At 34.0% G+C, this 24,684-nt stretch overlaps 1 protein-coding gene across 1 annotated transcript in view; it reads right to left on the bottom strand.

Moving 5' to 3' along the window:
- Positions 1 to 24,684, bottom strand: part of LOC136030909 (atrial natriuretic peptide receptor 1-like) — a 259,668-nt gene that overhangs the window by 104,027 nt on the left and 130,957 nt on the right. The window contains exons 11-12 of the mRNA XM_065710006.1: positions 22,311 to 22,479; positions 9,408 to 9,557 (exon numbers count right to left, since the gene is read on the bottom strand). Coding sequence (XP_065566078.1) covers positions 9,408 to 9,557; positions 22,311 to 22,479 — 319 coding nt within the window. The remainder of the gene's footprint in view (positions 1 to 9,407; positions 9,558 to 22,310; positions 22,480 to 24,684) is intronic.

Genomic DNA, 24,684 nt, shown 5'->3' with positions numbered 1-24,684 from the left:
GAAGGCAGTAACTTTGCTCGCCCTCGGGAGTTCAATAAAGGAAGTTCTTTCAATTCTCAATTTTTTATTGCAAAAAATTATTTCGATCAGTTTTATTATCAAATTTTGTTTCTTTTCACTCTTTTCTTAATTTACATTTTTTTTGTTTACTGTTTTTTTTGATTTTTTTTTTTGTTCGACAAAAAATGCAGTGTGATTAGAATGATGAAATTACTGCATTCGAAAGCCAGTAAAGTAAAAGTGAAAAGCCATAAAAGTAAAAATTCATCTTATTCTGCAAAATAGAAATGACTATAATCACAGAACTTAACAATTGGATGAAATTCCTACTCTTCTATTAGTTATTCAGGGAAAAATCGGTTAACATTGCTCCAGGTGAAATTAATTAGAAATGAAAAAATACAGAGTTTTGAAGGGTAAAGCTAGGCTAAAAAAAATGTCTATTACAACCCACATTGAGATTACCAAAACTGGGGGGACAATACAGTCATGTTTTTTTTTAGATTATTTAGTTTAAATAGCAACTGTGCTTTTTGAAGATAACAGTTAAAATGAAAGTCTATCCCTCTCTGAATAGCGATCTGTGTTGAATCAAGGATTGACTTTTGAGAAGAGCGGGGCCCAAGCTCAGCATCAACCTCTCTGTGGGTGCTGCTTTCGATAGATCACCAATTTTAAGATGCTAAAATTTGTACTGAGGCATTTTCCAGGTCTTGGGGCGATTTAATTACATTAGTAACGAACAGAAACAGTACTAAAAGTAGTTTTTATTCACGTTTAAGTTTATCAAGATACATTAATGTTTTATTATTTTTTTTAATTCAAAAGTACGCTCAATGGTTTTCCAAAATGACTCACTGTCAATCAGGCAACGCTTCTTCACTCACTTAGAGATATCAAAAAACTAAACTAATAATTATAAAAGTACAAAGTCTAAAGTTACAAGATGACTTACGTTAGCTTACCTGTCTTAAAATAAATGCGAAGGAGAAAGATCTCTTACAAGACGAATTACTAGCTGGTGACATTATTTTTCTGCTAGATCTTCTACTTACTAAGCCCACATTTTCCTATCTCAAGAGATCTCCCTCCCACCATTTATTCACCTGTGAGGCAAGAAAAACGAAAGACCGCCCTTCAGGTGGTTTGGCTACTTTTTTCCGCAGTGCATTTAACCCTTGAGTGATTCATTCTGATGATAACACCCTGGCACAATTCGAGTAGCATATTTTAAATATTACAAGTTTTTGCTTTATTTACCACGGTAATATTGTAATAGGGATATATTTGAACGAGATTTTGGATATGCCTTCACAAATTAACGATCTTAATAAACTTATGTGTCAAAGGACGTTGACTAGATTGTGTGGTTATGACTCTCTTTTTCGTTTTTTTCTCCCTGAGGTAGGATGAGTGTATAGTTTTTGGTCGTTTTAATAAATTTAGTTTCCTTTTTCTTGTCTCCATAGTGTTATCTTTGTGAATTAAAACTAAATGATGATGACGATGAATGCGAAACATGAGCGGCGGTCTATACTGTGTTTGTAAATATTTCTAGTTATCAATACAGCTTTATTTAATCTGTTCTACTCAACTGTTAGTCTGTTTTATTATACTGTTTTTCTTTGTTAAATTAGCTTTGTTGTGGTTGCTTTTGTTGAGTTTCGTGTACTTTTTGTTTTGCTTTGTTTTTTAATTTTTCTCTGTATTCCACTGTTTATACTATTGTATGTTTGTGGTTAATAAATATAATAATAATAATAAAGGAGACTTATCGCTCTTTATAAATTTACCCGTTTCCCTGACCCGTTCAATCGTTATAAATCACTATCCGTTTCTGTAGTAAGCTCTTATTAGTAACTTCAAAGAACTTCCATGTGAATGCACAAAGTTAAAAATCCGCTGAGGCTTCTAGCATGAAAATGCTCAAAACTTAAAAACGAGGATATCTGATATAGTGGATACCAAAGAATATGAAATGATAGTGGAGGGGGTACTAGCTTCTTTTTATTTCCACGGTGGATACAAACGCTTTAGTTGATTCCTAAACTTGGTTCAAAAATGTTTAGAATCATCGAAGAATATGCTTCACATTTTATCTTGATTATGCGCTTTTCAGTTTAACTATAACAAGTTGAAGACTATTGAGAATTTTATTTATCTCTAAGTAAGAGGTCACATAAAGCTTTTTATTTTAGTTTTATTATCTTCTTTTGAGAATTTTAATGTCTGCCTCTGTTTCTAACAGAAATCCCCTTAGAATGTCCCAACTACTTTGTCTTAGAAAAATCCCTAGACTTGTTTTTATTTCTGTGAGAAATTCACATCGACTGTTTAAATTTGTGAAAAGATTCCCTGTTTAAGAACTGTGTAAGATCCTGTAAAAATTTTCCCCTAGAGGTAAATAAAAGATTAGAAAGCTTTTGAAATATAAAATATCTTATTGAGACAAGTAAACATTACAAAGGACATAGAAAGTAAAAGAATTCTAATAAAATTGTCAAATTTAGGGCAACCCAAAAACAGAAGCTTTTTGAGACTATCAAATATAAGAGGAACCTGCATAGTTATAAACTGTTTACTCGTGAACAAAGTAAACCTAAGAATATACTTAACATCCTTTGAGAAAATATTTCGTTAGAAATCAACGTTAAAACTGGAAAGAAAATGGTGAAATTCCAGTGCAAGTGAAAAGAATAAGAAGATAATTTTTGAACTAGGAGCATCAAATGGAATAAAATTATTTTAACTAATTTATTGAACATAATCTTGGCTCTTGGGTCTTCTTTCCAGGAAAGTGTTATCACAGATAAGTCTTTGAAGCTTGAAGTAAGGTCTAGTGCTGATGAAAGAGGAAGTCTGTCAGTCTATGACTGCTGGCTTCTTTGAAACAATTTTAGTCAGGCAATTTTGAAAATTTAGCAAGTGTTGGTGAGCGTATTGTATAATTTTTGCTCTCTTGTTTCTTTTCTTTCAGGTTTTTCTTTTCTATTTTATTTACCTCCTTTTGTCTGTCTCCTATTTATTTTATCTGTATACTGCCAGGTGTTTTTTTTTCAAGCCTTAACGCTTTATGGGTTAGTGACTGGATAAGTCAATCGTAAGGCGCATATAGAGCCTGTTGCTTGGTTTTCTTGATTTAAATCTACTTTGTATTCTTCTATTTGTTTGGATTAGCATGGAGACGCTTTTGCATAATCATCACCAGAATCTAATTCCCAACCCTGAAATTGATTGCTACAGCTGAGTTTAAACTCCGGGTTCAGTATCACCAGCCAAAGATCAATCCCACTACGCCATTACAGAGCCAAATCATCATTGTGAAAAACTCTCTATGGGCTAATCATTGAATGAAACCTTTCATCACAGCTTAGATACTAATACAGTTATGAAATCTCCTATTTTGTCCATGAGAAGCTTTTGGTACAGAGCTCTGATTTTGGCGCTTCCTCCAAGCCCGCGCTCCGACGCGTAGATCGTACTACAACACCATAGGCGGGAACACAATTTTGCTTTATTGCATACACAGCTTAGATACCAATACCAGTTTCCTGTCTCCAGCCGCTAGCATCGCTACCGCCCACTGTGTCCCAAAAATAAATCGAGTTTTCATAACTGTATATGGGTATCTAAGCTGTGTCTTTCATAAAACACTTACAAAACCCGATGTTTGGTTTTATTTGAGTCACATCACCAGCTTCATTTTTCTTCATTTCAATCTACACCAACCATTACTTTTCTGGAAATCAATTTCCTGAAAGCTTGCACAATAACTATTCATTGTTACTGTTGGCAATCAATTTGACAATAAACTGCTGCTGTAGAGAAGTTACTGAAGCTTCAAGTAAATGGATGTTTGGTGCTTATAAATGTCCATTACATTCTCTTCAGCTGAATGCAACGTTTATAAGTTAAGGTATTACTAACGTATGTCATATGATACACAGTTATCCAATTGGAGGGTAGCTTAGGATTCCAATAATTATGTCTACGAAGGATGGAGGTCGATGATCCCTGTTTTCTCCATATTATAAACTTTCCTAGGCAGTCTTAATACTATAAAGGTACGGTATCATATTTTTTAATTTACAAGTTAAATAGACAGTTAATTGGTCTCTTAGGGACTAGGAGGAGGGGTTGGACTTGAAAGAAAAAGTGAAAATGGGTAGATATTACGAAAAACATACGACATATAGATAAAACTTTATAGATCAATGGATGAGTTGTCTGGTAGGGGGAATAGGTGTCTAGGATGGGGGAAATAGTACCATCATTCCAAAAAGTAGTTTAGGGAGTGAAATATCAACCCTTCAAAGCTGACTTACTAGCAATAAATGAACTTCCGACTCCAAGTCTTACCCTGAAGTAACCTCGACCCTGAAGCGATTAGCAATGAACTAAAGACCAACCCTGCCTTTGCATTTTTGACATTAAACCCACCAATGTTTTTTAATTTGATGTAATGTAAACATTGAGCCAAGAGTATTAGTGTGACATAAGAATAGCATGTTAAAATAAAATTTTATGATTTTTTTTAATTTGAATTATTTTTTTGCAAATGAATTTATCTAAAAAAAAAACAAAATATAACGGAAACATTTTAAGAATGGTTTAATGTGGATAAATAACTTGTGTTTTTTTTAAATAAAATTTAATCAAGACTCCTTAACATTAGTTTGAAACGTTTAAAATCCTGAATCCAAAAATTCAGACAGTAAACTTAACCGTTTGCTTTCCCTCATCAGGTGAGGTCGCTTTAAAAAAATTCTTAAAAGAGAAATAAGGTAAACTTTATTTCAAGACATTTAATATATTGAATTGCAGTAAGCAAAACATTCAGGTAATGCCAGCCGAAAACAATCTTTCATATCATAAAAGTATTACAGAAAAAAAATATCTTGGAGATTTTGCAAAACATTATTAAAAGTATTAAAGAGACTTATCAGGAAGTGGGCTACAAAACATTCAAGCTTTGGAAATTCTATTTAATTCCCAGATATACTTGTAATGTCTGTTTTTAGCTTTAGTGTTATCATTCTTTTACGGCCTTTCTTATGGATGTTACGAGCTTACTTTATGGAGCTGAAGTATTTGAAGTAGTACCCGATTATTGAATCGTTTTCAACTGAGCCCTCATAAAGGCATTTGGTCGAGTCAATATAAAAAAGTCTAATCTTAATTGCAAGGAATCTTTATTCGCTTATAATACCGTTACCAGACTGAAATTGTTTTGGAATTTTAAGTGAATTCATTTAAGAGGATTCGTTAAACTTGTATTTTGAGTGAAAGCTACAGGATAGGTACTTATGCAGAATATTTTTTTTTGGGGGGGGATGACAGAAAATGTTTTGGTACTTTGCTTAGGAAATAACTAGAAATTATGAGAACTTTCAGATTTTTTTCAGGTGGAGGGGTACGCCCCAAGGGCTCCCCTTTGTAGCCTCCTGCTATAGGGTATAAGGTGTCTTTTAGATTTATTCTAACCTATGTGTTATTCTCTTTATTTTTCACTATTACTTCTTATTTAGCTTTTTACCGGGAAGGTTTTGACATTTATCTTTGAATTTGTTGTCACTTTCCACCTTTATTTTCATTCAATTTTTTTCTGAAGTGCTTTTATCTCTTTGCTTAATTCCTAATCAAAAATGGGCTTTAAATTTTAATGTCATTGCAATATTTTTTTTTAGCTGACTTATATTATTATTTTTTTTTATTTTGCTTCATAGTAGATCCTTTGCAGCAGGCCATTGAGCCGCACAAAACGTATGTTTGCGCATGTTCACAACTTTTCGTTTTATAAAGTTAAATAAATTAAAAAAAAATCAACTGAAAGTAAGGAGCAACATTAAAACTTAAAACGAACAGAAATTATTACATATGTGATGGGGTTCGACCTCTACTCAATACCTCACTATTTGCAAAAAAGTTCGAAGTTTGTTTCAATTCTATAAGAATGACCCCTGAATCATGGACAATGTTCATAAATTGCGGCCCTTCCCCAGGGACTGAGGGGGATTAAGTCATCCTCAAAGACATAGTTATTAGAATTTTCAACTTTGCTGAACAAAATGGCTATCTCAAAATTTTGATCGGATAACGTTGGGAAAAATGAGCGTGGAAGGAAGGCATAGTTGCCCTCGAATTTATTGGTCACTTAAAATGGGCATTAAAACACTTAATTTCCATTCAAATGAGCCCTCTCAAAAGAAAAATAACTAAAAACCCATCCGTGACCTTTCTTCAGGCCAAAAATACAAAATTCCATATTTTTGCAGATAGGAGTTTTAAACCTCAACAGTATGGATCTCTGATACGCTGAAACAGATGATTTGATTTCCTTAAAGTTATATGGCTTTTTGGGCGTGTTTCCCCCTTTTTTCGAAAATAAGCCACATTTTCCTAGGCTCGTACCTTTTAATGGGTAAGACTATACTTGTTAATTGTTTTATATTTGATTGATAAAATTATATATTTGAAATCAGCATAAAAATCCGATTCTTTTGATATAGCAATTGGTATTAAAATTCTGTTTTTTAGGGTTTCGGCTACTATTGAACCGGGTCGCTCCTTAATTACAATTCGTTACCACGAACTGTTTGATTAGTTTTAATCTTCGCTCTCGCTGTTTGTGTATAGTTTCTAACTTGTCTTCATCAAGAATATGACAGATTTCTTTTTCTTTTCTGTGAAACGAGGTCAAAACTGTATACTTTTTTCATGGAGTGTGTCAACTCCAAAATAATTATAGAGCTTAAATTGAAAGTTTGTTATTCATTAAAATGTCTGAAAGAGTGGCAGTTCGAATTCACCATGACAATTTCAGTTTTACGGAAGAGACAACGGAAAATGGAATATTTAATCATAAATTATTCGAAATAATGCTGGTTATTGGTAAAGGCAATAAGCAAATACCTGAAAAAAATGATTGAAAAGATAATCAATTTTTACGGCTAAGAGGGAAAAATTCTTTGTAGAATTATTGGTTGTGGATAAAAAAAAAAGAAAAAAACATGCCTGCAGGATTCATGTGATTATTTTTTCTCTTTTTAAGTAATACTATCTATTAAAGTTGCATACTCATATAGTTCTCAACCTACACTCATCCCAAACCGTTATAAGGGCCATATATCTCGTGCCCCCCGTGAAAGTTTTCCGATGAATACAACCTCTATTTTCTTTATTGTTCTATGTATTGCGCAAAGCTTGTATTAAGTTAATGCCTCTGTTAATTTCCTCGTAAATGAACCAGTCTATAAGTTTTCAGGAATAACCTTCATCGGGAGCGAGGGGGGACGAGTAGTCCAAATAGAGTTCAAATCCTTACAAAGCTGCTGTTTAAGTGTTCAACATGAGGTGCCTTCTCTTGCTGATCAACTGGCCGTACTTTGTTTCTGTCTGGTCGACGTGGCATGGAAACTGGGAATAGAAGCAGAGAAAGCTCGTGAGATGGAAAGAGATAGATGCATTAGGATAAAACGATCACTAATACCAAGTTAAATCTCTATTTCAGAGGGTAAAGGTACCCAATCAATGTTACAGCTCACCTTTAAAGTCCTATTTCACACCTTCTGGAATGGATCCAGCCACGTGTTGGAAATCCCTGCAAAAAGTGGGAATCCGTATTTGGTGATAGACCTGATTCATGTCTAGTACAGAAGCTTAATAGATTTGGATGGTAAAGAACTCTTAGGAAAAAGTCATGCGCTTCTTTCTGATGTAAGAGGATAGGACCCGAATGTTAGGTATAAACTAAAAGAAATCTGAGGAGAAATGAAATGTCCCTAGAAGAGACTACTCAACTTTTTTGATAGCTTCATTCTTGGGGATAAAATCTGGATTATGATACGATACGTCAGTTAGAGATTAACAGCTCCTTAGTCTTAGGTGCATTGAACTGGGCCATCCAGGCATCAATACGCATTTTATCTTCAAGGAATCTTGGTGTAGGCATAAGCAAGCTTTAATGGGACCTTCACATATATATGTAAAGATACATGGAACGTGATATGGTCAACAAAATGGCTTAGATTGCTTATGACAATGTCCTCTGTGTCACTGATATACAACAGGAAAATTATGGGTACCAGAGCACTACCATAAGGAATTCCAGTTATTCCTAAATACTTCCTGGGACCAAGCTTATCGCGAAATACTTGGCAAGTATGATTTTTTATGAGATCTAAGAGCCACAAGTAAATGATCTCAAACCCCATGCAAGTGGACTTTTCAACTGGTTCTTATGCCATATCTCTATCAAAGGCTTGTTAACCCCAGGATCAGGAAGTTTGACCCCCTCCTAATTCTTGGTATTAAGACAGTCAACAGCCAAACAACACCTGGAGGGTGAAGAGGTGAAGCTAGGTAACGATCAGTTAGGTAAAATTGGTCAAGTAAATGGATTCGGCTACATGGGTAATATCATTAATAAAGATGATGACAATGAAATATAAAAAGTAGAATAGTCAAGGAGTCGATAAAAGTTTTAATGAGTGTGACGATGCATCTATAAAGTATATCTGAATATTTCGAGCAGTCTTCGTGACAGTGGTTGAATAGGGTACTGAAACATGGGCAGTTCGAAATGTTTTTCAGGTGGATTGTCTAAAGATAGTTTTATATCATTGTTTGATTGACTGTATATCAAACAGTTGGCTGTATGAAAAATTTGTTTGGATCTTATTTTCTAGGGCTATAATAAAAGAAAGATTAAGATGACTAGGCTATGTTTTAAGTTTGAGAGACGGCACATCGCAAAAGATAGTGCTTGTTGATCATCCACCTGGGGCCAAAAAAAAGCAGGTTGTCACCAACTGGGGATGAGTTGATGGGAAAAGATCATAGAAAAGGATTTAGAACAAATTAGAATTAAATGGGAGGGGGTAAAGAGAAGAGCTTTGAATAGACTGGGCTAGAAGGGGAGTATCTAGAGCTGTGCTGTCTTGGGGCAGATTTGTCTTGAAGTCAGCTGACAGTATTAGCAACCATAGTACCTAAAATTTACCATTAAAAACAAAAATATTATAACGCGGAAACTACAAACGATAGTAAATACTAATACTCTTTTAAAATTGAGTAGAAAATTTAGCTTAAAACCCCTTAATTAAGCTTCAACAGAAACAGAACTAACTCAAATTTTATAGTAGAAATCAGAATTTTTGCCCAAAAAGAAATGAAAAAAGTCTTTATGCAAAACTGTGGTGATACAAAACATATTTCGCCTTTCAAAATTTAATAGAAAACGCTTATGCAATTAAAAATTCAGTTGCATTTGTACAAAAAAAAGAGAGATATAGTTAAACATTATAGAAAAATTATGAACGGCTTGATCTTGAAGATGACAATAATTAATTAGGGAAATCTGTGAGTGACAGTATGTATACAAAAGAATAAATTACGAAACTGCTTACTTCGGAAGGAGCTGATAAAGCAGTTCTTCACATCGACGTTTTTCCTCCAAGTAATCTGCCGTCCTTTCTTCCACAAGAGCTTCCAAATTGTTTGCATACTGCTCCATACGGGATAGTAAATTGTCTAGGATATTCGAGCTTTCATTATCTCTAGAAGAAAACGAATAAATCTGAATTATCACTTAGCTAATCAAATAAAGCCGGTTGAATGTTATAAGAAGGTATATAAACATATCAAGGGAACATTGGACCTAGAAGCAACTGCTAAGTGTTTGTTAAACATAACGATTTTGGTTTGTTTATTATTTCTTAAAGTCTTAGACCGATGCGCTCTCATCAATATAATACAAGAAGTCTCAAGAGTCACTGTCTACCTCGAGAATCAATAGAAACCATGGACGTTGTTGCCGGGGGGACAGAGTGGAGGTATCGCCTTCTCTATTAGATAGGATAAAAAAGAATGTTCAGTTTATTCTTTTAATCTTGAGAGTAAGTCTTAAAAATACTTCACTAATTTGTGCTGCATGTTTTTTTTTTATTGTTTTTTTTAGCCCACAGGATGAGCAAAAAAATGCAAATGTTCGAGATGGATATTTAAACAAAACATTTTATAGAGATGCAGATAATATTTATTACAAGAAATGTGATAAGCCTGTGGCTTGTCGTTGCAAAACATACTAATTAGCTTAAAGTTTGTGGTTCATTCAAAAGAAACAAATAAGGCATAATAAAATACTTAAAACTACTTCTTTTTGCTCAAAAGTAAAATGGATGGAATGCTGAATATATATCTATAATAAAAAAAAAGATTATGACTATCCTAGTTTTCGTGACTTAATTTTTTCAACTGTTTTCAGATTTTTTTTTTTTTTTGTACGTCATTTGGGAGGATATCGATCTTAAAAAAACTTTCGTTCAAGAAATTGTTTCTTGTGCAATTGTATATACTAAATTACTGTACATAATAAATTTTTGCAGAACCCTTAGTTGTACTGGTATAACTTTCTGAAGTTGTTTTTCTTCTTATCCTTGCTTGAATTTTCGTGTTTTCAAGGAAAAAATTCAAAATCATTACGAAAACATGTCAGTGATGAAATTAACAAAATGTCTTTTATACATTCAAATTAACTAAATAACAAAATAACAAAAAAATACATTAATTTCTGTGTCAAAAGCTTTTATTTTGTTATTCGGCGCAAATGATTTTATTTTGTTTTAGACGAGACCTTGAAAAAGATATCTGATTTTTGGAAAGTTATAAATTGCAGTTTTGATTGTTCAAATATAAATGTAACAAACATTTTTTCTAACACCATCATTCTTGTGCTTTAATTTTGTTAATTTATTTTTTATTGAATACTTAATTAGATGTTTCAGTTCTATACGCACATTGTATTGAAAACTTTACTAAATAAGTACAAAAACACTTCTTTTTCATAAATATAAAAAACCCAAATTTTGTCAAAAGAAAAATCTCTGAAGAATTATCAAGCATATGTTATATTTTCGAATTCGGCTTGAATAGTTCTATAAACATTGATAATTTAGTTCTTGGAAAAAAACGTTCAAGGTCTTTCTCATTGTTATTGCCATTGCTGATCCCTTGTTCTAGTATTTAATTTAGTAAGTAAATCAACATGAAAAAGCTGTTTACTTGACAACAAGTATGTTTTATTTTCTTTTTAGCTTTTTTTCTTACGAAAAGAAATTATATGTATATGAGGGTGCACGCCTCCTCGTGATCTCAGGTCATCTCAAGGGAATACCATGTCATCTTAAGGAAATACCCGTTGAAACTGTGTCACTCTCAAACATACAGACTTCCAAATTTAGAACCAATACCAGGTAGACACACGGTTTCACTCCTGTCATTAAACGGGTAATCAGGGAATACCCGTTGAAACTGTGTCACTCTCAAACATACAGGCTTCCAAATTTCGAACCAATGCCAGGTAGACACACAGTTTCACCCATGTTATTAAATAGTTTACAACTAAATTCTTTAATTTCTCGTCAGAATAACTTTCAAAAATGCTCTATTATAGGCGTCTTTGCTTTAACCTAGTTTTCATTAGCTTTTGGCAATACAATTTATGCCTCTTTTATATTGGAGGGTTCTATGACATCAGTAGCGCATGTTAGAAATAACGTTCAACATCAAAGATAGGTAAATGTTAATAAGATTATAGTCGTTACAAAAAAATTTCTTCATCAGGGTCATAAAATATCGTAACCGACAGAGGTTAAGGTACGCGATTTTTATGTTATAAAACTCTCTAATTTTCACCCGTTTTCCTACACAGTTTATCGTTCCTAAGAAAAAAGCAAACAAACCCAACCCTTGTCAAAGGAGCAATTTTTGGATTGCATACCTTGCATTAGCAAGGTATGTTGGAAATGACGGGAAAAAGGGAAATTTTAACTAAACTATTAACAAGCTGAACAATGTCAGAATTAAAAGCCCTTTCACAGTATATTACGAAGCTAGGATTTGGTTGTTCTAGCCGTTCTTTTTCGTTTGGGGGAGGGGAGGGGTTGAGACCTTGTTATTAATCAATGTCTTAAGAAGAGTTTGCTCCTATTTTAAATAGTATTTGCAGAAATTAGATTTTGATCAAAAACTCCGAAATTGCACTGAGAAGCTTTAACCGTAATTTCGAAAGGATATTATTTTAGTTAGCCTGTTTGTTAAGGGTTTGCTATTTTATTATAAAAACAAAAAGTTTATTGTGATCAAGCTTCAGCTTTAAGGCGAAATTTGAAATTAATTAAAAGGAAATAATTGGGTTAGAATATCACTTCCAAAAATTCTAAAAATACACACGAAAAAAGAAACATAAGTAAAACACAACTAGAACTACCTTGCCCGGGCAACGTGAAGTGTTGCGGTAACCTTTGTCCGGCTTCGCCGGCTAAAGTGTTGCGAGAGCAACACTTTGGGTTTGTTTCTTCGCTATCGATCAGTAACACAACAACAAAAAACAACAACAAAATAGTATCTAAAGAAGGGATTAAATTAACTTTGCAGCCAGTTGAACTTTATCCTTTTCAATCGTAGACATCGTGACGAATGAAAACTCAGAACAATATCTTAAATAATCTAGTTGGTATTATGAAGCTATCCCTAACTTTTCAGGATCAAAATACCATAGATGACATTCTATTAATTATTACGAAACTGTCTCGTTGCTTTACATTCTCGTTTGTGCTTGTTTCTTCACTATCGGTTAAATGATGAAGTTGTCAGCCTATCGAAGTGGTATGTTCTAACAAGAACGCAATCAGTTATCACATGACCAAAGGCTATTCCTCAGCGTTGAAAAAACAACAACTACAAAATAATATCGAAAGAAGGGACTAAATTGAATTTGCAACCAATTGAACTTTATCCTTTTCAATCGTAGACATCGTGACGGATGAAAACTTGGAACAATATCTTATATATCTAGTTGGTATTATAAAGCTATCCGTAACTTTTCAGGATTAAAATACCATAGAGGACACTAATTATTACGAAGCTACCTAATTGTTTTACGTTATCGTTTGTACCCGTTGCGTAAACACTTTATTCTGTCAGATTTAAAGAGGTCGAGTACAATGTGCACCAATTTGCACAAATTCCTTGCCCAAAGTGAACAGATTCCTACATACAAGTCCCTCTCCCGTGATAGACATCAAGTTCACCAGTGACAAATAAATGAGTACACCAACTAGTAAAAGTTGCAAACCCCTCATCGCTGAAGATGATTGTACCCCAACAGCTGATTATTACTCACAAGTCACCTACATGTCTGAAACCAACTGGAACCAAATTGGTTTTACCATCTAAAACACTGGAAACAAATAATAGATACACCAACTAGCAAAAGTTACTAACCCCTCATTGCCTAAGGTGATTATTACCTAACAGCCAACTGTTGCTTACAAGTCCTCTATATGTCTCACAATTTGTATCGGCCTAGATTTCGTTTCAGTGTGTACCTTACTACTGAAGTTGTCAACCCCTTGAAACTTTCAAACTGGTATACCTCATGAAGGAATTTTTGTACCAAAAAATGGATTTCGTATACTTTGATCAGCTCATCAAGAGCATCCATTGCCGTCGAAAAAAGATTCTATCTGTCACAATTCAAAAGTTGATTTTTTTTTTTGCCGTAGGCCAACTTTCTAACGTCGCCACTTAGAAAGGAGCAAAGGATAAGCTCCAATTTCTTTACCAATGAGAGAACTTTTAAAGTTTATTAGGCACATCTGATACCACTTTTCTACCGCAATCCCAAGTCCGAAAAACCGAATGATAAATTCAGCTGGAATCACGAACAGAAATGGAGAGAAACAATAGATGGCAGCACTTTCGGACCCGTGGGAAAATGCCACATTTTTGCTTCTGTAAATTTTTCTATTTATCACTCAAAGAAGATATATTGGCTGTGAGGCCGGGTAACTGCCGTATATATTTAACACTTATAGATGCCTGTTAGGACGGAGCTTTCCACTCGAAAGCAGAAACATGCTTTGATGAAACAAAAGCTTGGCTGCACAACTTCAGATACTCCTCTCTTACATAGGCCATATAACTCCACTTCACTTCGCACACCATAGGCTCTGGCTCCTGGACAAGCAAAAACCATCCTTTTTGACCCCAGGCAAGAGTTCTGCGGAGCTTTCCAAAATGTAATGTCATATTCATCAATCCGGCCTGAGGTCCACACTTTCCGTAAAAACCGCAAACATTAGACCCTTACCAGTTTCCAGGAATAAGCTGAGATTGGCGGCATAGGAAAAAAAAAAAAAAAAAACGGGACAAAACCAAAGTGTTGCTCTCGCAACATAATAAAATATTGTTGAAAATGATCCGGTCATAGGGTATATGAAAAACGTATTTTTAAAGTTTTTTAAAAATTATTTTTACAAAGTTAGTTTCGCATGAAAAGGTAATAATAATTAATATTTTAATATTATTTTTCGTAGAAAAACGATAGTACACTTATTTGTCATCACGTCTCTTACTCTAATATTGATTATGACACAGCTTATTAAAAAATTCCACCCTTCACCAAAGATTTACCACGCAAATTTTTTCGTCTCTCAATCAAATATAGCCGCCTCAGAATTTGTCTCGTCCAATTTCATGTTGCTCTGAGGAGCGATCAAGTAATCCCCAATCCATCCCAAGGTCAAAATACTCCATTTAAAGTTTATATAGGGGTGCAGTGGGAAAATTGCGAAAGGTCTGGAGATGGAGAGATTTACTTTATTACTTTCTAGGAGAAAGGGTAGTATTTTGATGATTGAAAGTGTGAGAAAAAAATGGAAGATATACACACCCATTAAGAGAAGACGCGAAAAGCTTTATAAATAATGGCAGAGATAAAAGCAGACTATAGAAAAATGTTTGATAAAATTAAAGAAGGAATAAAAACAAATGCCAAGGCTCAAAATATGAGAAAGCATATGAGAATGACTGCAATAAAGATGTCAAAAAAGTAATAATTCGGCTATCAAAAACCAAAACAAATAAATCATTAATTTAGTTTTTATGGTGCAACTTCGAAATCCTGACAATGATAAATAGGGAATAAAACATGGATTATCGGTTTTTCTGAACTGAAAAGTGATTAAGAATCGATCAATCTACCAGGAAACCACCGGTAGAGATGTTTCTGATCGTCGTGTATTTTAACATCGTTGTTTCAAAGTTTGTCTGTTTCAACTCCTCTTTATACTAATGCTTTGTTTTCATTAACGTACAAAAAGACAAGTGAAGCAGCCAGTGGTCACAAAAAATAACGCATGCTGTGTCGAAAAAGGACTTAGCACATTCTTAGTTATTGACTAGCTTTCCATTACATCCGAAAACTGCCAACTGAAAACAGGGGTTGAGGATCAACGAGAAGCAATCTTCTATCTATCCAAACATCGAAAGAAGACTCTATCTCAAATCCATGCAGGGAACAGTGGAACAATTCCGAAGAGACTCGAGATAGAAAGGTTTACCTTATTACCTCTGAGGAGAAAGGGTCTCTATGATTGAAATAATGCGTGACAGTGTCGACATAAAAAGCTCTGGAACAAAGATGTAAAAGACAAAAACAGAAAGTTATAAAAATATGATTTGACAAAATAATGACACTTAGTCAGTGAAAATGGAGAAGCTTATCAGATTCGGCTATACAGATTGGTGTTTTTTTTTTTATAAATTGATTGATTGAAACGAATCCGGGTTCTGACACAAATGAGAGACAAAGAACTTCTTAATATTTTACATCATTTTCATCAGGTAATGTTCCAGGACTATTATAAATATCTGTTTGCCAGTATTGCACACTGACGGAAAATCAGCAAATGCTCAACAAAAAAGAAGCAGACGCTCAGATCTATAGCCGTCTTTTAATTAAAAACAATCATCCCAGAATTTCCAGGGCCGAGTTCCTTTTTATTCTAAGGCAGAAAAGAGTAATCTCTAACACGTCTTTGTGCGAGAACATCACCCCAAGACTACACAGAGGTTCACTAAGGAAGGACACTAATTATGAATCGGTCTCTAAGAACATGAAAAAAAACAAAAGCAGGGACAAAACTTCTATCGTCTTTCAGTTAATAGCTGCTGCTCTAGAATTGGCCCCATCCAACTTCTTTTCACCCAAAGGAGAAATCAGCTAATGTCCAATTTATCACACTGTCAAAAGGCTCAATCTCAAGGTCCTTCAGGGCTACAAAAGGACAATTGCAAAATAATGGAGAAAGGAAGAGTTGCCTTACTAACTTGGAGGAAAAATAATTTTGATTCAATTATTAAAGTTCTGACAAAGAATCAAGAAATAGTGATTATGCGGCAACTTGTAAAAGCCAAAAGACCCTGAGTTTGAGTCCTAAATAAAAACTCTCATCTTAGGAGTGGCTTTAATTATTGCTTGGTTTGAGGACAAAGTCAAACAGATTCGCTGCTTTTTTTCTTTTTTTTAACATATTCAAGTTTCAAAGAAGGAGGTAAGTTGATAAAGCATCAAAACACTATTCTAGCTGAAAGTTTTATTCTAAGCCAGAAATCCTTCTTAAAAAAGGAAAAGATACAAAATATTACCCACAAACTTTCGCTATTTTTAAACTAACACGTTCGTATGACTAATGTAAATTCTTCAGAGTGATCTAACACTCCCTCTCCTCCTCAAGGCGAGATGTTGTGCTCGGTAATACCCCTCTTCCTTTACTTGCAGGTTTGTAGAAAATATATCTGGATCACTTTGCATACAAATGGTGTTCGAATATTAGATTAGTTTAAAGGATAAGCCTAAGCTAGGGAACTCTTGATGATGATAACAAAAAAAAAAAAAAAAATAACCCTATTAACAAAAAAAAAAAAACAATGTTACACAGTTTACAAAAACCAATTGTTAATATGTCAAATAACTTCAAAATAATTTGAAGATATTTTTGTAAAAGTTGAAATTTATGTAGAAGTGTAGTCTGTGAGCTCATGTTAAAAGCGATGAGAATCGGATTGTATAATAATTGAGAGTTGCACTCAAACCTTAGAGGACATACAAGGTTATTGGAGTTGGGGTTGGAAGGTATGGCACTGGATAGAGTCCTAGAAGTGTTCCCCTGAGGCATGCTTTAGGACCGCATCCTAGGAATCAAACAGTGTGCATGATTGATCTCACAATTTTACATTTATTTACAATTTTCACATTTTAAAAAAATTAAACTTAAAGTTAATACCAACTTATACCCCTTCCCCTTTGCTGAGTGAATGCCAACATGAGTGACTCTTTTGGCGTGAACGCATATTGTGCATATTTCTAGAACCCATGTGGATCAAGGCATCTCCATCTTCTGAACACATATATTTTACACAGTTGCCATTACGACGAGGAGAAACTTTGTATCGTTCTCATCCTTTGGCTAGACCCACTTTGGAGAATTTGTTATCTGAGGAATTTTTTTTTTTACTCTAAGGACGTGATTAATTTCTTCTGGGAGAATGTAGCCCAAAAAATAAGTAAAAAAAAATCCACAAGATTCATAAAATAGGAGTCCCGGAAATCAAATTCGGGGAGATAATAAACGGGAAATAGAGACTGGATCATTTAAAGCAGGAGAAAAGGAGTAAGAGAAGTGAGCAAAATTGTTATTTCATACGTAAGAGACGAGCAATAGCCCAAATCACTAAGCCGAAATATTTACAAAATGACTATTTATTGCCGAAAAACAAAGATATTCTATGACAATAAATTGTAGTTTTTCTGTTACATTACACATGCACTGAGGCACTAAGGACAGAGTAGTAGTAGTAGTAGTACAACAATTTTATTAGATATAAACATATTTTAATCAATAGCACAACATAAGCCGAAGCTTGCGAGGCTGTGCTAAATTCAAGGAAAAAAAGAGAATATGGAGAATGAGAGAATATGGAGAATGAGAGAATATGGAGAACGTGGAGAATGAGACCATATACCAAAACCTACAACCATAAAAAAAAACATATTTTTATGTTTATACACAATTATTGTATATAGTTATAAAATATAAAATATTATCTGTAGGTGAATACGAAAGCTAATTCTGTAAAGTAGTTAAGTGGCCTACACAACCATATATATTTTAAGAACCCAGAACAAGTAGGGAATTCAGTTTTCAATGAAAAAGATCTACATATGCAATTATGCAATTTTTTAGTAACAGCAAGAGCAAAATAAAAAAAAAATGTGGGTGACAAATTAGTAAAATAAAATAAGCTAACAACATACGGTACTAAACAATTTATGAAGATATAGCTTTCCGTTGAACGTGCAGTTGTTTGTCTAAATCACCAGATAATTAGAATTTTAATTTGTTTTTCTTGCGAATAGCCTTGTCAAATACATCTAATTGGTTTCGATTATTTGTTTTCATGATTCATAGTGGCAACACTGACAAAAATGTGGCACTAGTCTATAACTTACTAATTTCAAAATTAAAATGAAAGAAAAATTATAGAAAACTGTGTGATTGCTCCAGGGGGCAAAACAGTTTTAATGTAAATATCTTTAGTACTTTAAGATCTTATGATACTTGCAAAAGTCACGCAGCATAAGAAATAAAGTTACCCCGACTCTATGAAACAAAGTCATAAAGTATTTAGTCTTGATCATCGATGATTTATTCCCAAACTTTCAAATTGGGGCTGCGGTTCAGTAATAGATGCCATTTCAGAGAGTCAGTAAGAAATGAACAGGGGTATGATTTATATTTTCGGAGCGCGATATAAAAAGGCATCGTTTGAAGTTTACTTTCAGCTCCAGCTTAATTGGAATTTTTTGCCCAATCCACAAACAAGATTCCTAGAGGTAAGGAAAGAGGATCACTAACCCTTAGAAGATAAAAAAAAAAATCAAAATGCAAAACAATGACTAATAGTCCAAAAAATTACGATATTTCCCCGGAAAATATGACCTTTGTTTTTCAAATCTTAATCCTCCAGAGTTTTGCTAGAGTCCAGAAATTCTTCAGGATTGTTCTGCTTGAGAAGACTTGTGTAGTCACCTTTATACCTAGGTCCTTCTTCAGTACTTGACATAAGTCATCGCCTGTTCTCCACCCAATATTCGTGTCCAGATTTCTTTTCTAACTTAACTTCCATATTTCTTAAATCAGATTATGGTTGAAGACAAACATATGTGTCAGAAAAGCACAAGTGAAACTCTCTTTGCCTCTCAATTAATTGGTTCTAGGTGTTTACCCCCCTTCATGGAAAATCACCCTCTCCCGTGAAAAATGCCCCCCCCCCCCGAGCTAAATATCCCCCTGTAGAATAGTACCTCCCTGAAAAATACCCCTGCAGAAACTACCCTTCCCGCTGGCAAATGTAGGCTATCCTCGTCGAAAGGAAATTATTCCTATAAATCTACTCACCACTGAAAATACCTCCTGATAATCCCTCCTTCCTGCGGAAAACTCCCCCGCGAAAAATGTCCGAACGTTTCCCAATAACAGATATAATCTGTAAGCAGTAGACAAATTACAAAACCTAAAAAGACATTTAAGCATCTACAAAGTTGTTCCCTGATTGTTTTATAGATTGGGAGGAAGGGAGATATGTCAAAGAAAGAATTTTAAAGCCAAAACATCCCAGCTCTCTTTGAGCCATCAGATAAATACAGAGTTAGTTCTAAGGGAGAGACGAGGGAGGGGGGTTGAGGTAAAAATTAATATATAATCCCCAGGGCCGTAGCCAGAATATTTTTTGAGGGAGGAGGGTATTCCTCCTTCCTCATCCAAACCTCTGTCTCGTGGTCGCAGAAACTCTGGAGCCTGCTCATTAGATCAGAAATTGAGAGTTCAAGTCCTTTTTTTATAAGTCGAAAGTGATTGGAGATGAACCAGTCACGAGGAGGGGGGGAGCTTATTCCAAGCAAGTATTTTCTGAGGGAGGATTTTCACGGGGATATTTTTGTCGAGGGGTACTTTCTGAAGGGGGTATTTTTGACGGTGGGGTAATTTTTCACGGGGATTATTTCCTAGGGAGGGGGTTTTTGCCTCTCTAGTTTCATTTTAGGTATATTTATACCTGAAAACTCTAACTTGATAATATTTTCCTTTCGTTTGTTCCAAGATTACGAATTTTTTAGGGCAGTATGACATTTTAGTCAATGTTTCACCGTTGAACCATAAAAGTAAACAAGAAAAACTAATTACTTAAGTTTCACAACGCATTTTCTTCTGTAAAAATTAAATTATTAACAATGTCTTGATTTCCCCCTCTCGAAAAAACAAAATAAAATCAATGAATTCTTCAGCTGTTTTCTGCCAGACGTTTCCAGCTTATTTTTTGCTAATTTTGCACCCAAGTTTTTATTTTTAATTTTGTACCCTATAGTGCTCAAAACTGCATAGCTACATATGGATATCATTTTCATTATAGGTTAAATTTCAAACATTTTCATTAGTAATAAATATACGTAACTTATGAATAAGTTAGGTAACCAGCTTCTATATTCGTATATTTTATTACGTATATGAGAAGGTTCGCCCCCTCATCAGTACCTCGCTATTTACACTAAAAATTAATTTTTATCCCAATTCTTTATGAATAACCTCTAAATCACAAAGGTCATAGAATAACGCTAAATATGTCAATCGTGTAGCTAGCCAGGTTTGGCTCATTAGACTAGTTTATAAATAAAAGAACTGCCTCTATCAAGAAATTAAATAAAAAAAAAACAAGTTTTTTAAATGAAAGTAAGGAGCGACATTAAAACTTAAAACGAACAGAAATTACTCCGTATATGAAAGGGGCTTTTCCTCCTCGACACCCCGCTCCTTACGCTAAAGTTTTTTATTGTTTTAAAAAGTAGAGTTGCGAGAAAGAATCAAACTTTAGCGCAAGGAGCGGGGTGTCGAGGAGGAAAAGCCCCTTTCATATACGGAGTAATTTCTGTTCGTTTTAAGTTTTAATGTCGCTCCTTACTTTCATTTAAAAAAACTTGTTTTTTTTATTTAATTTCTGAAAGTTTTCGAATTAATGCATGTCTGATTTTGGCTCTCCGTACATAAATTACTAAAATGAAATTTGCATATTAATTCTTTTTTTGGCTAAATGGCTTTCTCTTAGTTTTGATCAGACGATTTTGAGAAATAAAGGGGTGGGGAAGGAGGTCTAGTTGCCTTCCAATTTTTCGGTTACTCAAAAAGGCAACTAGATCTTTTAATTTTTAACGAACGTTTTTATTAGTAAAAAAAAACGTAACTTAAGAATTAACTTACGTAACAAACGTACATAACTTACGTAACTTACGTTACATTTTATCCCAATTCTTTAAGAATGACCCCTGAATCAGAAAGGCCGTAGAATAAATAGTTGATATTATTTAAAAAAATTTTAGCATAAAGGGCGAAGTATTTATCTCCTCCTAAATACCTCGCTCTTTATGCTAAAGCATTTTTAGAACCCTTCATATACGTAATAATCTCTGTTCGTTTTAAGTTTTAATGCTTCTCCTTACTTTCAATTGAAAAAACTTTTTCATGTTTATATTTTCATTGTTTTTTTTATAGTAATGCTAGAAAGTCCTGCGCCCTTTTCATTGAATTTCTCTTCCCCCATGAAATACTCCTCCAAGGAAAGATCCTCCCATATAGCCCCCTCCCCTGAACCCCACACCCAAACCAAAAAAATCCCCCTGATAACATCAGTACACTTCCCAGTAACCATTACTGTATGTAAACATTGGTCAAAGTTTGTAACTTGCAGCCCCTCCCCCAGGGACTGTGGGGGGTAAGTCATCCCCAAAGACATAGTTATTATGGTTTTCGACTATGCGGAACAAAATGGCTATCTCAAAATTTTGATCCGTTGACTTTGGGAAAAAAATGAGCGTGGGAGGGGGCCTAGGTGCCCTCCAATTTTTTGGTCACTTAAAAAGGGCACTAGAACTTTTCATTTCCGTTAGAATGAGCCCTCTTGCAAAACTCTAGGACCACTTGATCGATACGATGACCCCTGGGAAAAAAAAAAAAAAAACAAAAAAAAAAAACAAATAAACACGCACCCGTGATTTGTCTTCTGGCAAAAAATACGAAATTCCACATTTTTGTAGATTGGACCTTGGAATTATTTCTATATGGTTCTCTGATACGCTGAATGCGATGGTGTAATTTTCGTTAAGATCCTATGACTTTTAGGGGGTGTTACCCCCTATTTTCCAAAATAAGGCAAATTTTCTCAGGCTCGTAACTTTTGATGACAAAGACTAAATTTGACTTATATATTTAATTCAGCATAAAAATCTGATTCTTTTGATATATCTTTTAGTATCGAAATTCCGTTTTTTAGAGTTTCGTTTACTATTGAGCCGGGTCGCTCCTTACTACAGTTCGTTACCACGAACTGTTTGATACGTTTCGTTTAGGTATACTTACTTGTTTAATTTTCTGATTGTTGCTTTCAACACGTTAAAATCGGGACGTTCAGATGGATCCTCAGACCAGCAGCGCTTGATAATACTGATCAGCTCATCTTCGGTGGCCTCATCTGGAATGCTGGGACGAAATGGTTTGCCATTGCTGCATCGGACATTTTCGATTATCTCTAAAAATAAAATGAGGCTAGTTTAGTAAATGAAGATTTCGGAGACGTTCTATAAATGTCAAAGCTCACACCGTCAGAACCCATTGTAACAACACACAAAAAGAAAACATGTTTCTATCAGAGCGAAATGAAGTTGAACCATCCGTAATTATCTGTTTTCATTCTCATTCCAAGACCTCTACTGAAATGACAAAATTTGTATTGCATATTATTCATAATGCTACTTTCATCAATAACTTTAATACCTACATTAATAACAATAATTACTTACACATCAATAAACTCCGTTAAATACTATAAAATTATTTCAACACCTATTTTGTTTAACTAGTTAAAATGGTTTCAAAATTCAATATTTTCTACTTTTGAAGAATTTGTACACAAAGTTTTGGCTACCATTTCTTTAAAAAACTGCAGACCACGTGAAAATGACAGGCGAAAAAAAATGCAAAAAATTCAAAAATAATATAATTAAACTACAATGAAACTTGAGTTAAATTGAAGGCGTCAACAAGTAACATGAATATAGTTATGCTAAGTAAACATAGTTATGCTAAGACAGTAAATATAGCCCTGCTAAAGGTAGTATAGTAGAAAGTTTTATTAGAAAGTTAATTTAATAGTACAACTTGTTCTCATTGCTCTAAAAATTGTGCAGAGAGTAATATCCCTCTATAACTATCATGAAGTTCCTTTCTTGAAGCATTGACAAGGATCTGTCATAATGGATCTTTGTCAACGTAGCAAATTCTGCTTCTATGTTTGAAGCTTCCATGGCTCTCTTTTCCTCCATTTTGCCCTTGTTAATTTATCAAGAAAACAATCAAGCTAAGCAAGAGAAAGTAAACTTTCCGTCCAATTTGTACGGAATTATTTTCACCTTGCCCGGCTTGATTTAATTACTGGGGCACAAGTTGTAATAAAGCAGTAAGAATTGAAACTAAAACAGGCACCAAGAGATAAACTGCCAAAAATATCGAAAAACTTTCATAAAAACTCCAAACACAAGCTGAGTTTTTCGTTGTAGCTTTTGTTCGATATTAAATAACCAAAACAAGTTTTTTGAAATGAAAGTAAGGAGCGACATTAAAACTTAAAACGAACAAAAATTACTCCGTATATGAAAGGGGTTTTTCCTCCTCGGCGCCCCGCTCCTTACGCTAAAGTTTTTTTATTGTTTTAAAAAGTACAGTTGCGAGAAAGAATCAAACTTTAGCGCAAGGAGCGGGGTGTCGAGGAGGAAAAGCCCCTTTCATATACGGAGTATTTTCTGTTCGTTTTAAGTTTTAATGTCGCTCCTTACTTTCATTTCAAAAAACTTGTTTTTTATTTAATTTCTGAAAGTTTTTGAATTAATGCGTGTCTGATTTTGGCTCTCCGTACATAAATTATTAAAATGAAATTTGCATATTAATTCTTTTTTTGGCTAAATGGCTTTCTCTTAGTTTTGATCCGACGATTTTGAAAAATAAGGGGTGGGGAAGGAGGCCTAATTGCCCTCCAATTTTTCGGTTACTTAAAAAGGCAACTAGATCTTTTGATTTTTAACGAACGTTTTTATTAGTAAAAAAATACGTAACTTAAGAATTAACTTACGTAACAAACTTTTATATTCTTATATTTTTGATTATATATATGAGGGGGCCATATCCAATGTCTAATTTTGTCTAAGGTTCATCAACCGCACTTGCATTTTAAAGGAGTGACTTAGCTCTCTTTTGAGCTAAACATTAAGAAGTACTTTGCTTTCATGTGTTTTTTTTTTATTATGTCTTCGAATGATTGGTTTTCTTCTATTAAAAAACAGTATGAAATAAAACAGTATGTTTTATTAGCTTTGTTCGAGTGACTGTATCGACGGATCACAATCAAGATTAGTAACTAAAGATATCTTCTGTGTACTGCAACGACCTAATGTCAGCCTCTTTTTGCAATCAAATAAAAAAACAAGTATTTTTTTATGGAAGTAAGGAACAACATTAAAACTTAAAACGAAGAGAGATTATTCTGTATATGAAAGGGACTGTCCACTTCTCAACGCCCTGCTCTTTACGCTAAATTTTTTAAATGTTTTAAAAAGTAGAGTTGTAAGAAATAGTCAAACTTTAGTGTAAAGAGCGAGGCATTGATGAGGGGAAAACCCCTTTCATATACGGAATATCTGTTCGTTTTAAGTCTTATTGTCGCTCCTTACTTTCAATTGAA

This window comes from Artemia franciscana, chromosome 9 (genome assembly GCF_032884065.1).
Source record: "Artemia franciscana chromosome 9, ASM3288406v1, whole genome shotgun sequence".
Taxonomy (NCBI): domain Eukaryota; kingdom Metazoa; phylum Arthropoda; class Branchiopoda; order Anostraca; family Artemiidae; genus Artemia; species Artemia franciscana.
The sequence above is the reverse complement of the archived record's forward strand: the minus strand, read 5'-3'. Positions and strand labels throughout refer to the sequence as shown.